The sequence below is a fragment of the Dromiciops gliroides genome, chromosome 4, assembly GCF_019393635.1.
Source record: "Dromiciops gliroides isolate mDroGli1 chromosome 4, mDroGli1.pri, whole genome shotgun sequence".
Classification (NCBI taxonomy): Eukaryota; Metazoa; Chordata; class Mammalia; order Microbiotheria; family Microbiotheriidae; genus Dromiciops; species Dromiciops gliroides.
The window spans coordinates 181,079,222-181,095,091 of NC_057864.1; the positions used below are offsets into that span (position 1 = coordinate 181,079,222).

At 44.7% G+C, this 15,870-nt stretch overlaps 1 protein-coding gene across 1 annotated transcript in view; it reads left to right on the forward strand.

Annotated features, from left to right (window-relative positions):
• The first annotated feature begins 1,366 nt into the window (after positions 1 to 1,366).
• The window catches only part of HAP1 (huntingtin associated protein 1), a 36,037-nt gene continuing 21,533 nt past the window's right edge, over positions 1,367 to 15,870 (forward strand). Inside the window, exons 1-4 of the mRNA XM_044003254.1 lie at positions 1,367 to 1,570; positions 8,753 to 8,888; positions 9,473 to 9,497; positions 14,406 to 14,569. Coding sequence (XP_043859189.1) covers positions 1,367 to 1,570; positions 8,753 to 8,888; positions 9,473 to 9,497; positions 14,406 to 14,569 — 529 coding nt within the window. The remainder of the gene's footprint in view (positions 1,571 to 8,752; positions 8,889 to 9,472; positions 9,498 to 14,405; positions 14,570 to 15,870) is intronic.

Here is a 15,870-nt window from a genome sequence, read left to right on the forward strand (position 1 = left end):
GAAGTATTCATGTATTGACAAAGTGTTAACATCCTGTTATTCCTTTTTGAAGTACAAACACTTTGGAAAGCTCACCTCCATTGGCTAGATGGCTAGTTGGCCATAGCCACTGAAGGACTTTAAGCAGCTAAGCCTTGGAGTTAGTCAGGCAGTTGTGAGATCTTGAGGGAGTTAGAAGGGAAGTGAGCAATTGGAGAAGAGCCCAGCCTTTCATCTTTGTGGGTTGGGAGGAGAAGCAAGAGAGGATGTCCTGGGGCGGCCAGGTGATACAGTGAATAAAGCACCAGCCCTGGATTTAGGAGGACCTGAGTTAAAAAACCAGCCTCAGACACTTGACACTTACTAGCTGTGTGACCCTGGGCAAGTCACTCAACCCTCATTGCCCCCCACATACAGACACAAAAAGAGGATGTCCTCCAACTTCTGGGTTTCTCTTCAACTACTTTAGGTTCTCAAATTGTTTGATATATTTAAGGAAATTGAGACCCCCCCTCCAGAAGCAAAGCAACTTTCCTTTTTTTTTTTTTTTTTTTGGTGGGGCAATGAGAGTTAAATGACTTGCCCAGGGTCACACAGCTAGTAAGTGTCAAGTGTCTGAGGTCAAATTTGAACTCAGGTCCTCCTGAATCCAGGGCTGGTGTTTTATCCACTGTGTCACCTAGCTGTCCGCAAAGTGACTTTCCTAAGGTCACACAGGTAATATGTAGTGGAACTTGATTTGAACTGAGATCCTCTCACTCCAAATCATGCACTCTTTCCACTATACCTGGGGTTCTTACCCCCAAGATCCATGAACTTTAAAAAAACTGGATAATTGTATTTCATTATTATTGGTTTCCTTTGTGACCCTACATAATTATTTTTGTCCATTTAAAAACATTATTCTTAGGGGCGGCTAGGTGGCACAGTGGATAAAGCACCAGCCCTGGATTCAGGAGTACCTGAGTTCAAATCTGGCCTCAGACACTTGACACTTACTAGCTGTATGACCCTGGGCAAGTCACTTAACCCCCATTGCCCCGCAAAAAAACCCCAAAACCCCACAAAACAAAAACCAACAAACCAAACAAAAACAAAAACACTATTCTTAGAAAGAGCCTATAAATTGTGAACTGATTCAACCATTATGTAGAGCATTTTGGAACTATAAAACCATTCATACCCTTTGACCTAGCAATATTGCCACTAGGTCTGTATCCCCAAAGACATAAAAAGCAAAGAGGACCCACATGTACAAAAAATATTTATAGCAGTTCTATTCCCATGGCAAAGAATTGGAAATTGAGGGGATACCCATCAATTGGGGAATGGCTAAACAATTTGTGGCATATAATTGTGATGGAATACTATTGCGCTATAAGAAATGATGCATAGGCTGGAAGATGGGCGCACCCTGTCTGACTACAACATCCAGAAAGAGTCCACCCTCCACCTGGTCTTGTGTCTGAGAGGTGGTATGCAGATCTTTGTGAAGACCCTGACGGGCAAGACCATCATCCTGGAGGTGGAGCCCAGTGACACTATTGAGAATGTAAAGGCCAAAAATGAGGACAAGGGGGGAGATTACCAGGTTCAGTAACAGCTGAGTCAAATGCTAATAAAGATTTTTGTTGCATATTGAAGAAAAAAAAAAGAAATGATGCGTAGGATGCTTTCAGAAAAACCTGGAAAGACATACATGAACCGATTGATACAAAGTGAAATGAGCAGAACTAGGAAAATATTGTACACAGTAACAGCAATATAGTGAGATGATAAACTATGAATGACTTAGCTATTCTCAGCAATACAATGATCCAAAACTGGAGGACTTATGATGAAAAATGCTGCCCATCTCCAGAAAAAGAACTGAAGGAGTCTGAATACAGAACAATTATACTTATTAAACTTTCTTTATTTTGGTCTATGTTTCCTTTTCCAAAATGACTAATATGGAAATATGTTTTGCATGACTACACATGTATAACCTAAATCAAGTTACTTACCTTCACAATGAGGGAGGTGGGGAAGGAGGGAGAGAATTTGGAACAATTTTTAAAACAATATTGAAAATTGTTTTTCATGTGTAATTGGGGAAAATAAAATATGAAATAAAAAAGAAAGTGTCCATAGACTGCCAAAGGGGTCCATGATACCCCAGAGGTTAAGAATCTCTATACCATACCATGCTGTTTCAGTAAACAGAGGTGATAAAGATTGAGGAGAGGATAGTATAAATGATTAGTATCAATTTGAAAATGTGGTGACCGTGGGGAATAAGTAACATGCTTAAAAGCATAGCATGTTAGAGGTAGAAGAAAACTTAGAGAACATCTATCTAATACAATTTCCTGTCCCATGAGTTGGGAAGAGATGGAGGGGGATATGTGGCTAATTCCCTTTCCCCCCAGTTAAAAGGAACTCCTGTAGGCCTTATCACTTTCTGGACTCAGGCCCTGGGACCAATGGATACCTCTGGTTAGAAGGGATTTTAAGAAGCCATTATGGGCAGCTAGGTGGCACAGTGGATAGAGCACAGGCCCTGGAGTCAGGAGGACCCGAGTTCAAACCTGGCCTCAGACACTTAACACTTACTAGCTGTGTGACCCTGGGCAAGTCACTTAACCCCAATTGCCTCATAAAAAAAAAAGTCATTATGAGGGGACAGCTAGGTGCCACAGTGGATAAAGTACTGGCCTTGGATTCAGGAGGACCTGAGTTCAAATCCAGCCTCAGACACTTGGCACTTACTAGCTGTGTGACCCTGGGCAAGTCACAACCCTCATTGCTCCAGAAGAAGAAGAAGAGTCTCTGCCTCTGGGCAGAGCTAGTTTCTCACTTGTTCTTCTCAACCAGAAATCCTCCTTTCAACATCTCCAGGGAAGGAGTCTTTTCTCTTGGTTACATTTCCTAGCATTACCTTCTTGTTTGGGGGAGGTTTTTTGAGAGTGCCTATCTTAAATCCTTTCTGCTGCATTTAGTTCTGAAGTCTACCTGGGATAGAAAGAGTCAAGGGCCAGGGGCCTTAGTATATCTCTTCTTCTTCTTCTTTTTAAAAAATTTTTTTTTTTTAGTGAGGCAATTGGGGTTAAGTGACTTGCCCAGGGTCATACAGCTAGTAAGTGTCAAGTGTCTGAGGCCAGATTTGAACTCAGGTACTCCTGAATCCAGGGCCAGTGCTTTATCCACTGCGCCACCTAGCCGCCACCTAGCTACCCCCTCTTCTTCTTCTTTTAAAGCACATCTCTTAAGCCAGTAATTATCTGGGAATGTTCATAGGGGAGAGAATAATATATCCTATAGGATACTATAGACTATGAGTTTTTTGGTTATTTCTTTTCTCCTTTTCAACAATTCAGTTCAACAAACATTCATTAAATATCCACTATGGGTAAAGCACTATGTTTACGTGATGGGAATAAAAAAGACATGAACAAAATGATCAATAGAGTTAAGGTGTTGACCATAGGGGTATTTGCCGGGCACATACAGGATGTGCACAGGTAAATAAATACAAGACAATTTTAAGATGGGGAGAACACCAAGTGATTCAAGGGAAGGGTGGTGGTCAGGAAACCTTTGCATAGGAGTTGCACCTGAACTGAGTCTCAAAGGGAGTTTAGGATGGTAAGAGACAGATGTGACAAAGGAATATGCTCCAAGTGCATTTCCAAGCACCTGGGATGCCCCTGTACAAAGGTATGGGGATAATAATAATAATAGCTAACATTTATAATGCCTACTATGTGACAAGCACTGTGCTAAGCTCCTGTGGTTATTATCTCATTTGATCTTCACAATAACCATGGGCGATATTGTATTTGGTAAACAACTAGGAGTCCAGTTTGGCAGGAACAGAGAATGCATGAAGGTGAGTAATGGGAAATAAGCCTCCTGGGACAGGCTGAAGCCAGATTGTTATACAGGCTTTGGGGCTTTTCCTTCAGTACTTTCCTTCTCTCCTCCCTCCCCAATCCCCTGTTCTTCCACTCCCCATCTCTGGAAACCACTGTTTCCCTAGTGCCACCTCGTGGCTATTTGGCACCATAGCATCCTTCTGCGTGAGAAATATTTTATTTTATTCTATGCTGGTATTGTGGAGGATAGAGATAAAAACAAGGCAAGGTTTCTGCCCTCTGGAGAGCTTGTGTTTTAACCAGGAATTTTTTTTGTGTGTGTGGGGCAATGGGGGTTAAGTGACTTGCCCAGGGTCACACAGCCAGTAAGTATCAAGTGTCTGAGGCCGGATTTGAACTCAGGAACTCCTGAATCCAGGGCCAGTGCTTTATCCACTGTGCCACCTAGCCGCCCCCCTAACCAGGAAAATATGAACTTAAAAAAACACACACCCATGCACAGCTGCAGATGTCACCAGTAAGTCTGGTTGGTGCAAAGTTCTCCTTGGAGTGATACGAGGTCAGAAGAAGATAAAGTCACTTGGGAACAGGAGTGTTCTGGGAAGCCTTCAGGGAGGAAGCAATGAGTACTAGATTTGGAATCTGAAGTTAAGAATTTTAATTTGTTACACTAATTATTACAGTTACAGTAAGTTGTCACAGCTAATTTGTCACAATAGTTGCTGTGCCTGACTTTGGGAGTCCAGAAAACCTGGGTTCAAAGCTGGCCTCTGACACTTAGCCGTGTGACCCCAGAGAAATCATTTAGCCACTCAGAGCCTCAGTTTTCTCATCTGGGAAATGAGGGGGTTGGTCTAGAAATCAATCCTTAAACTCTAAATCTATTATCTAGCTGCAGAACCTTGGGTAAGTCCCTTCCCATCTCAAGGTTTCAGGTGCCTCGTGTATAAAATGAGGTGGTTCACTTCTAGCGTGAAATTCTAGGATCCCCAGGGGCAGCTAGGTGGCTCAGTGGATAGAGCGCCAGCCCTGGAGTCAGGAGGACCTGAGTTCAAATCCAGTCTCAGACACTTGACACTTAGTAGCTGTGTGACCCTGGGCAAGTCACTTAAACCCAATTGCCTCACAAAAAAAAAAAAAGAAAGAAAGAAAAAGAAATTCTAGGATCCTGCAGTCTGTCTGTCTCCTTTCTCTTCTTTCCTCATATAAAATATAAAAATAGCCTTCCAAACGGACACTGCCCTGGATATGGGACCATGCTGTTTCTCTCCCTGTACTTCTTCACAATCCTCATTACCCTCACTCACAAGACTCCCTCAGAGGGCAAAGGGGGAGGGTCCTGGAGATGAAATCCATCCTGTATGTCCTTCTAGCTATAGGGAACAGCAGTGACCTGAGCCCCTGGACAGTCCCTAGTGGACCTGCCTCCTTATATGTGTGCAGAAAGCTTTTTTGAGAATATCCTAATCTCTCTCCCTCTTCTTTAACTTTCCAAATTGAAATGGCCCCAGAGCCAAGGGTGTCCCAAATGCCCATTGACGTATTGGCTTGGGGAAAGTGCCTCGGAACTAGTGGGTTTTGCAGAGGTCCCCGCCAACTTTGGCCTCATTAGGGAGATGAGGGTGTCCCTTCTAGGGAATGTGGGGGAGGGGAGGCTAGGCCCGGCTTCCTTGAGGCTGGATATTGGAATATCTTCACTAGCAGTCATCACGTAGGTTCAGTGCCTTGAGGCTGGTTAATCATTGCTGAACTGAGTGAAAGGGAGGGGAAAGGAGGGAAGAGGAAGGCTGGACTGAGCTGGGCGAGGCTTCGGGAGGGCTGTAGTGGGGATCTGCAGACTACTACAGGATCTGGGAGCAAGTCTGGAGCCTGAGCGAGTGAGTGTCCGGAATGACCCCTCCACCTCCCCTCTCAACCCTCGGGCCAGTCTCGGGGCCTGAAGGAGTTGTTGTCGTTGTCGGTCCTTGATTGGGAGCTGGGCAGGTGTCTTGGGTTTCCTGAAATGGGTAGCTGGGACTCTGACCCAAGGAAAGGAGAGGCTGGAGAAGGAATAGGAGAAAGGAATCTTGGGGAGGGTGGGGGTCGCTTCTCTCTTCAGGGCCCCGGGGAGATCTGTCTGTCCTGCCTCTTTTCAGTGCAAAGAGTCTTGAAATCGGGATGGATTAGTGTAGTTTCACCAACTGGTGTTTGGGGAGTGAGGGCGGTTGCTCTGTTATTTGGCTTAGGGGTAGAGGAAGAGTGGGCTGGCTTGGGACCCATTTCCCTTTGGGAAGCCAAAAATCTCAGAGAGTCAAATACATATGTCTCTGTCCTTTGTCCTAGCTCCACTTTCGGTAGAAGGTATCCTGCAGCTAAGTGACCTGAAGGGAGTGACTAATTATAGCTGCTTGGCTCTCCAGCCCCAGGCATTTTACAGAATGAATCCTGGCTGTGGGGCAGCTCAGTGTAGGGACACCTGACCATGGGAGTCAGTAGTCTTGGGTTCTAATCCTATCTCTGCCATTTACCAGCTGTGTAATTTCAGGCAGTCACTTAACTTCTCAACCTCAGTTTCCTCATGTGAAAAATGACGATAACAGTACTTGCCCTGCCTACGTCCTGGCAGGGCTGTTAGGAATAGAAATGAGATCTCTTTGGTGAAAGTGCTTTTGAAAAACTGAAAGGTGTTATGGTCATTTGAGGTTTGGAGCTCCATACCCCTCTGTCTTCATTTCTTACCAATTCGACTCTAAATCTGACCAGGAGGGACTCTGGGGTTTACCCATTCCCTAGAGGAATAACCCCTGAACTCTCAGACAAGGAGTGAGTGGAAGGCCCTGGGATTTTTGTTTTCTCTGCCCAGAGATCCCAAGAAGGCATGAGGGCAGAACAGGGCAGATTTAATGCCCCTTGTACACAAGCTTTGGACTTAACCCTCTCTCTGTTCACTCTATGCCCTGGCACCACTCACCTTGGGCACAAATGACCTCCCTCTTCTCTCCTATGTGCCTGGAGTGGGCATGATGGGGGGCCTGCCCAAGGCACTCCTACCCCTCTCTTTCCTCACATTCTTTTCCACCCCACCCCACCTTCTTGTCTCTGTGCCCACAACCCTGGCATATTCGTTTTCTGCTGATCTCAGGTAGAACAACAGTATCCCCCAGGCAAAGGGCTCTGCTGCTCGTCTCAGCCTGTTTGGGCTCTTTTCCCTCCCTCCCTTCCTGCCTGAGGTTTCCTGAATATCCTTTGTCAGAGGAAGTTGAGGAGGGCAGACAGAAGCGGGGAAAGGGGGAAGGGGGAGTAGCCTAGGATGATGGGGGAGGAATTTGTCCTGTTTGTCCTTTTCCAGGCAAGTAGAGAACAAGTCCCTTGGCTAATTCATCCTAGTAGGGATTAGGAGTGGGGATGGGGTCGTCCATCATTGAGGATGAAGGAATCTACCTATGGAAACAGAGGCAGATAGGTGCTGCAGGGGCTGGGATGCCAGATTTGGAGGCGGGAAAAATCAAGTTTGAATCTTGCTTCAGACACTTATAATCTGTGTGTGACCCTGCTCAGCTAGTCACTTTACCTCTTAGCTTCATTTTCTTTCATTATAACCTGGGGATAATGAAATAATTGCACAACCTCCCAGGGTCAAATGAGAGAGCATATGTGAAGCACTATTTTCTTTCTCTCTTTCTCTCTTTCTCTCTCTCTCTCTCTCTCTCTCTCTCTCTCTCTCTCTCTCTCTCTCTCTCTCTCTCTCTTTCTTCCTTCCTTCCTTCCTTCCTTCCTTCCTTCCTTCCTTTCTTTCTTTCTTTCTTTTTTTCTTCTTCCTCCCTCCCTCCCTTCCTTTTCTTCCTTCCTTCCTCCCTCCCTCCCTTTCATAGTATTTAAATTTTTTCCAATTATATGTAAAGACAATTTTTAGCATTCACTTTTTTTTAATGGGGCTATGAGGGTTAAGTGACTTGCCCAGGGTCACGCAGCTAGTAAGTGTCAAGTGTCTGAGGTCGGTTTGGAACTCAGGTCCTCCTGAATCCAGGACCAGCACTTTATCCGCTGTGCCACCTAGCTGCCCCCCCACCCCACAGCATTCACTTTTTTTTTTTTTTGCAGGGCAATGAGGGTTAAGTGACTTGCCCAGGGTCATACAGCTATTAAGTGTCAAGTGTCTGAGGCTGGATTTGAACTCAGGTCCTCCTGAATCCAGGGCTGGTGCTCTATCCACTGGGCCACCTAGCTGCCCCACCCCCCCAACCCAGCATTCACTTTTTTTTTTTAGTGAGGCAATTGGGGTTAAGTGACTTGCCCAGGGTCACACAGCTAGTAAGTGTTAAGTGTCTGAGGCCGGATTTGAACTCAGATACTCCTGACTCCAGGGCTGGTGCTCTATCCACTGTGCCACCTAGCTGCCCCCCAGCATTCACTTTTACAACATTTTGAATTCCAATTTCTTTCTTCCTCCCTCTCTTCCCCTATACAGGCTATATATGTCCAAGGTCCCTTTTTCAATTCCAACATACAGATTCTGCAAATTCACTTTTTGTGTTGCTGTAGGGATTCCCTGTTGGATCACTCTTATCAGTCCCTTTTCTCACTTCTTGCCTCCGGGAGCCTTCCTCCTTCCTTCCCATCCCTCAGCATTCCTCACACCCAGATCCAGGGAAACCCAAGGAGTTAAGCTGTCTCTAGAAGCTTGGCCAAAACACCCTCCCCTCCATCTCATCCACATGAAGAATGCTGACTCACACAGTCCTCTCCACCTTCTCCTATCCCCAGACACAGCTGGGAATGAGCAGCAGAAAGGAGCTAGGCCTGGTTACCTGAGCAGCGGGAAGAAGCTTATACTTTGACTGACCCTGGGTCCCCCAGGTGAGGATAAGAGCAGAGTCAAGAGTTGTGGTGTTTTGATGTGATGCCCTTGCCTGGAGCTGACTCCTTTTCTATCTGAGCCCATTGTGCCAGGACTTGGCACAGAGAAAGCCTTAAGAGACAGGGATGAGGAGGAGGAGGAGGAAGACGGCAGAAGACGGCTGAAAGCTACTGCCATCCTGTATTCGGATCTGCCTGGGGGTGGGACTGAGGGAGGTGTGTCCTTGTTGAAGAGTTAGGGGGCCCGAACAGCAGCAGCATCTCTGGCTGGTAAGAGTGTGGTGGTATTGGTGGGTGGATTCCTAAGTTGGAGTAGAGGAGCGGGGGAACCAAGGAAGGCATGGGTACCAAAGGATGGGGAGAAGAAAGCTTTCCAACCTCCAGCACTCCTATAGGACCAGGGCTCCTGGTGTTGGCACCATCCAGTTCTAGGTGTCAGAGAGCAATGAGACTTTTCCTAAGGGAGAACAGCTTCTGTTTTCCTTTTTTTTTTTGAGCCTGGGAGGGGTTTGCAGCAATGGCCTGTACCCTGGACACAGTACAGTGTTCTATAGCTTCGCATTGCAGTGGGGGGTGTGTCCAGCTGCTTCTGGGAAGGGTCAAGTCAATCAGCCTTGACAGTAGGCACTGTTTATGAGCCCTCCTGACTTTGGGTGTGTCGGGCTGGGCAAGTAGAATCTTTATGGCTTGGCCTACAGCCGAGGGACATGTAGAACCCGTCCTGGGGCGTGTGTATGTGTTGGGGGAGGTATTCTCTTTCCTGGTCCCCTCCTCTGATTTTCCTGTCCCCTTCCCCCTAGGAGGGAATATGGGCAGAAGCCAGAGGTAAAATGCAAGGAAAGATGGGCAGACATGGAGTAGAGTCTTCCCCCTTTCATAGGTCCACAGAACAGCCTTAAATGTAGAATAGAGAGAAGAGATTTAGGGAGTTCTCTGACTGGAAGACCTCCCAGAGGGACTTCTGTTTCTCTAAGACAGAGCAGGAGAGACTATTCAGAGCACTCCTGGAATCTACTATTGTGCATGGGCTGGCACTGCCCTCTGGTGGGCATCGAGAGGTGAGTGGAGTGTCCTAGCCCAGCACCGAAAAGTCCAGGAGAGATTGACAAAAGCTTTGAAAATCCTTGAATACTGCTTCCATCCTCCCCAGCCCTGTCCCCACTCTATTGTCAGGGTTCGAGAGCCTCCCCATTCTGTGTCCCCAAGTCCTGGCATCCCCTATCTCTCAACTTCCCCTCTCCTTTAAAAATACTTTCTATTTTAAACTTAATATCTCAACAAATACTAACAATCAAATACACTCAAGTACGTTCTTCTCCAATGGCACTGTGATACCATCAATGTGGGCACTTCCTCTAATGGACAGAACTCTTAGCCCATCTATGCCCGTCCATTTTGTATAAACTTACCCAAGACCTCCTGTATGTTGGCCACAGGAGGTCTACCCAATGTGCTAGAAACCTTTCTTAAATTCTTTTCTTTTTTGGAATTTTATTCTTAATTTTGTTTATTTACTTTCATAAATTATTGTTACATGGGAAGGGGAGGGGAAGAGAGTGAAAGGAGAGAAGGAAGGGGGCGGCATTCCCAAATAGTTTATATTTATATATTATTTCATGTGAAACAATAAATAAACAAAATGAGCAAAAACTTCCTCAAAACCAAACTCAAATAAAGCCTTAAACTTCAAACTATTTACATTAAAAAAAGAATGATCATGTAAACATTAGCAAAGAACCATAGAAATGTATTTTATCCACCTCACATCTGTTTCCTTTTTTAAATGTAGCTTTGATTTTTTATTGATACTTTTTGTCTTTACATTACCTTCATTTGTGACTGTGTCCTTCTGCCTTTCTCTACTCATTGAACCATCTCTTATAATAAAGAAAAAGAACAAATGCAATTTATTAAAACTAACCAACTCATTGATCAAGTCTGTGACCGTAGTGAATGTAGTGTCCCCTACCCATAGCCCATCTTTGCAAAGAGCCAAAGGCGTATTTGCTCATTTCTTCTTTGCAGCTAAGCTTGGTTTTGATTTCTTGATAATCAATCTTTTTTAGATCTTGGATTCCACTATTCTTAGTCAATTTTTATTTTGACTTGCTCAGGTGCAGTCCCCATCCCTATCCAAATCCTTATTTTCCTTGCTTTGCTTTACTTCCTAATGAATTTTCTTATTTCTTTATATTCTTCATATCTGTCATTCTCAGGAACCTAATAATATCCATTACATTGATTTACAGAGGCTGCTCGGTGACACAGTAAATACAGCTCTGGAGTCAAGAAGACCTGAATTCAAATGTGACCTCAAACACTTACTAGCTAAGTGATCTTGGGTAATTCATTTAAACTTTTTCAGTCTCAGTTTCCTCCATGGTAAAATGGGAATGAGAGTTCCTACCTCCCAGAGTTGGGTTTTTTTTTTTTAAGTGAGGCAATTGGGGTTAAGTGACTTGCCCAGAGTCACACAGCTAGTAAGTGTTAAGTGTCTGAGGCTGGATTTGAACCCAGGTACTCCTGCCTCCAGGGCCGGTGCTCTATCCACTGCACCACCTAGCTGCCCCTCCCAGAGTTGTTTTAAGGATCAAAGAGGTAGTATTTGTAAAGTGTTTAGCACAGTGCCTGACACAAAGTAGTAGATGCTTAATAAAAATTTTATTTCCTTTCCTACTGTCTTAATTCAGTTTGCTCAAATTTGCTCAAACACTTTACATAGGATTTATACAGCTCTTGAAAATTTTGCAAAGCCCTGTACATATATTATCCACGCAAACAGTCTTCTGAGGCAGGTAGTATTATCATTCCTATTTATAGATAAGGAAATTGAGGCTAAGAACCCTTAATGATTCATCCAGGGTCACACAACTAATAAGTATCTGGGGCAGGATTGGAACTCAGGTTTTCATGGCTCCAGGCATATTGTTCTATCCCCTGCACAGCCCAGCTGCCTAGTAACAACATTGAGGTTGTTACTAGCTATGTGACCTAGCTCAAGTCACTGAACCTTTCTAACTATCGATTTCCTTATGTGTCCTTTCTCTTAGGTCCCTTCCAGATAGAAATCTATGATTCTATGATTCCTTTTTTTTCTGTTACAAATAAAGTTGCTAAGAATGTTTTTATAGGTGTAGTTCATGAGATGATGGATTATAGGATTATATATATATTATTCAATATTATACAGATTATTATTATTATGTAGATTTGGAACTGGAAGGGGCCTCAGGGGCAGGTCATGAAGTTCAAACCTCTTCTTTTAACAGATGAGGAAACTGAGGCACAGAGAGTTTAAGTGACTTGTTCAGGGCCACCCAACCAGTAAGTGTCCCAGGAGAGATGTGAACACACATCTACCAGTCTTCAAGTCCAATGTCCTATCCACAATATCACAACTTCTTTTTAAAATGACATTGTTGGGGGCAGCTAGGTGGCGCAGTGGATAAAGCACCGGCCCTGGATTCAGGAGTACCTGAGTTCAAATCCGGCCTCAGACACTTGACACTTACTGGCTGTGTGACCCTGGGCAAGTCACTTAACCCCATTGCCCCATTTAAAAAAAAATGACATTGTTGGGGGCAGCTAGGTGGCACAGTGGATAAAGCATTGGCCCTGGATTCAGGAGTACCTGAGTTCAAATCCGGCCTCAGACACTTGACACTTACTATCTGTATGACCCTGGGCAAGTCACTTAACCCCCATTGCCCCGCAAAAAAAAAAAAAAATGACATTGTTGGGGCAACTAGGTGGTGCAGTGGATAAAGCATTGGCCCTGGATTCAGGAGGACCTGAGTTCAAATTTGGCCTCAGACACTTGACACTTCCTAGCTGTGTGACCCTGGGCAAGTCACTTAACCCTCATTGCCTCACCCCAAATAAATAAAATAACATTGTTAAGCCACATTCTTAGGAGTGAGCTCCCTGGGTCATAGGTTCCTAAACTTAGAGCTAACTTGGCAGAGCTAAGATTCAAACATAGGTCCTCTTTTTCCAGTATTATAGTTTTCTAATTCAGTCAATCAGTGAGCATTTATTAAGCACCTACTATTCACAAGGCACTGTGCTAAGTGTTGGGGATCTAAAAGTTAAAAAAAAAAACCCAAACCCAAACGAGTTCCTCCCTTCAGTCTAATGGGGGACAACATGACTATGTACAAACAAGATACAATGATAAACTGGACATAATCAACCAGGGGAAGGTACTAGCATTAAAAAGCATTTAGAAAAGCTTCTTGTAGTAGGTGAGATTCTACCTGAGACTTGATTGAAGCCAGGAAAGTCAGGAGATAGAGAATTCTAGGCATGGGGATAACCACGGAAAAAGTCAGAAATGAGATGGGAGATAGAATGATAGAACGTCTGATTTGAGGAATAGGTAGAAGGAGAGTGTCCTGAGAGATTTCGAGTCCCCCCCCCCTTTGTGTGTGTGTGTGTGTGTGTGTTAGGTATAAGAAAACTAGAAAGGGAGGAAGATACCAGTTTATGAAGGGGTTTTTTTTTGTTGTTTTGTTTTTTGTTTTTTTTTTTAGTGAGGCAATTGGGGTTAAGTGACTTGCCCAGGGTCACACAGCTAGTAAGTGTTAAGTGTCTGAGGCCAGATTTGAACTCAGGTACTCCTGACTCCAGGGCCGGTGCTCTATCCACTGCACCACCTAGCTGCCCTTATGAAGGGTTTTAAAAGCCAGACAGAACCTTCTATATTTGATTCTGAAAGTAACAAAGAGCCATTTATTGAAAAGGGGGAAGTGATATGGTAAAATCTGTACTTTAGGAAGATCACTTTAAAACCCAATGGAGGGAGGGGGCAGTGGATAAGGCACTAGCCTTGGATTCAGGAGGACCTGAATTCAAACCCAGCCTCAGACACTTACTAGCTGTGTGACCCTGGGCAAGTCACTTAAACCCCATTGCCCTAAAAAACAAAACAAAACAAACCCCAATGGAGGGGGCAGCGAGGTGGCCCAGTAAATAAAGCACCTGTCCTGGATTCAGGAGGGCTTGAGTTCAAATCCAGCCTCAGACATTTGACACTTACTAGCTGTGTGACCCTGGGCAAGTCACTTAACCTTCATTGCCCCCCCCCCCCGAAAAAAAACCAATGGAGGGGGCAGCTAGATGGCACAGTGAATAGAGCACCAGCACTGGAGTTGGGAGGACCTGAGTTCAAATCCAGCCTGACACTTAACACTTACTGGCTGTGTGACCCTGGGAAAGTCACTTAACCCCAATTGCCTCACCAAAAAACCCCCCACAAAAACCCCAACACAATGGAAGCTGGGGAGAATTGAGGCAGGGATATCGACCAGCAGGTTATTGCAATAATCCAGGCATGAAGTATATTGCCAGATTGCCCTCCCCACAAGATTGTACCAATTCACAGCTCTACCAAAGATGTATATCATGCCAATTTCTCTACAGTCCCAACAATATTGATCTGTTTTGTTTTTATAACAAATTATTCCTCCTTTTTTTCTCAAATTTTCTACTTGACAGAAGGGAAACAAATGAGAACAGGGCTGTTTCTTCTCCTGGGGCAGGGGCAGAGGGAAAATAAACTTCCCTTTTGCAACCTCTAGCCCCATGGGAAGGATGCTAGGAATGGAACCTTGCCATAGAGTGAGGGTACAGAGTCTAGACCCCTACTGTGGAGCAAATACAGGGACCGTGGGAAGGGAGCCCATACCTACTCTAATGCCAATTATCCTTTCTCTCTCACTTTTACCCTGGCAGCTTCCCTGTACCCCTCACCTGCCTCTGGGTGTCATTGCCCTCTACCCATGGACACAAGCCTTTCCCTCTGACTCTGGCCAAACTGGATGACCAGGGTGGCCCCCCAAAGGGACACCTGGATGTGCCTCAGGCAACTGTTCTCTGTGATGCTACCACTCTCACTGGTGATTGGGGGATATGTGTATGTGCTGGGGGTGGTTTATTGGAGAGATTTCAAAGGTGGGAGGAGATCAACACTGGATTCTGGAGTCTGTTATTTCCCCATTATGAGGTACTATGACAGAGGTACAGGGAGGACAGTGAATGTCCTTGGGGAATATCTTTTGGGGGCCCTGGTGGGGAGCAATAGAGGGTAAACTGCTTTTCTCAGGTATATTGGAGAATAGGTGTCTGTAATAATAATAATAATAATAATAATAATATTTCTGTAACGTTTTAAGATTTACAAAGTGCTTTCCTCAGAACAAACCTATGAAAAAGATGTTTTACAGATGAATAAACTGAGACTCAGATTGGTAAAGAAAGGAATACTTATTAAGCACCTTTAATAGACATAGGAATGGGGCAGCTGGGTGGTACAGTGGATAGAACACTAGCCCTGGAGTCAGGAGGACCTGAGTTCAAATCTGGCCTCAGATGCTTAACACTTACTAGCTGTGTGACCCTGGGCAAATCACTTAACCCCAATTGCCTCACTTAAAAAAAAGAATACAATTAAAAAATATTTTACATAGGAAGGTTTAGGTGAGAGGCAGGTAGGAGTGGAGAGGGGCAGAGATGATGAGTTCCATTTTGGATATTTTGAGTTTGAAAGGCTGATGAGACATCCAGTTGGATATCTTGGATGGGAAGGGAATAAGGCTTAGGAGACAGATGAGGGCTGGAGAAACAGATCTGGGATTTAGGAGTCATCTGCAGAGAGGCAATAATTGAATCAATAGGGGCAGCTAGGTGGTGCAGTGGATAAAGCACCAGCTCTGGATTCAGAAGGATCTGAGTTCAAATTTGACCTCAAACACTTGACACTTACTAGCTGTGTGACACTGGGTAAGTCACTTAACCCTCATTGCCCCCCCAAAAAAGACTCAGTGGGAGCAGATGAGAAAGTATTGAGAGAGAAGAGGGCTCAGGACAGAACCTTGTGGGCTATTTATGCTTCAGGGTGGGAGATGGATGAAAATCCAGGAAAGGAAATTGAGAAGGAAACTTTAGACAGGTAGGAGGAGAACCAGGAGAGAATAGGATGATAGAAGCCAAGAGGGTAGTGTCCAGGAGGTAGTCAACAGTGTCAAAGGCAATGGATATTGTTGGATGAAAATCGGAATTTACATTTCTTGACTAGGAGCCAGGACATAAAGGTTCTAGTTACAACTCTGCCATTAAATTCATTGTATCGCCTTAGGCAAGTCATTTAATTGTCTCTGTGCCTCAGTTTCCTCATCTGCAAAATGGGGCTTATACTTGG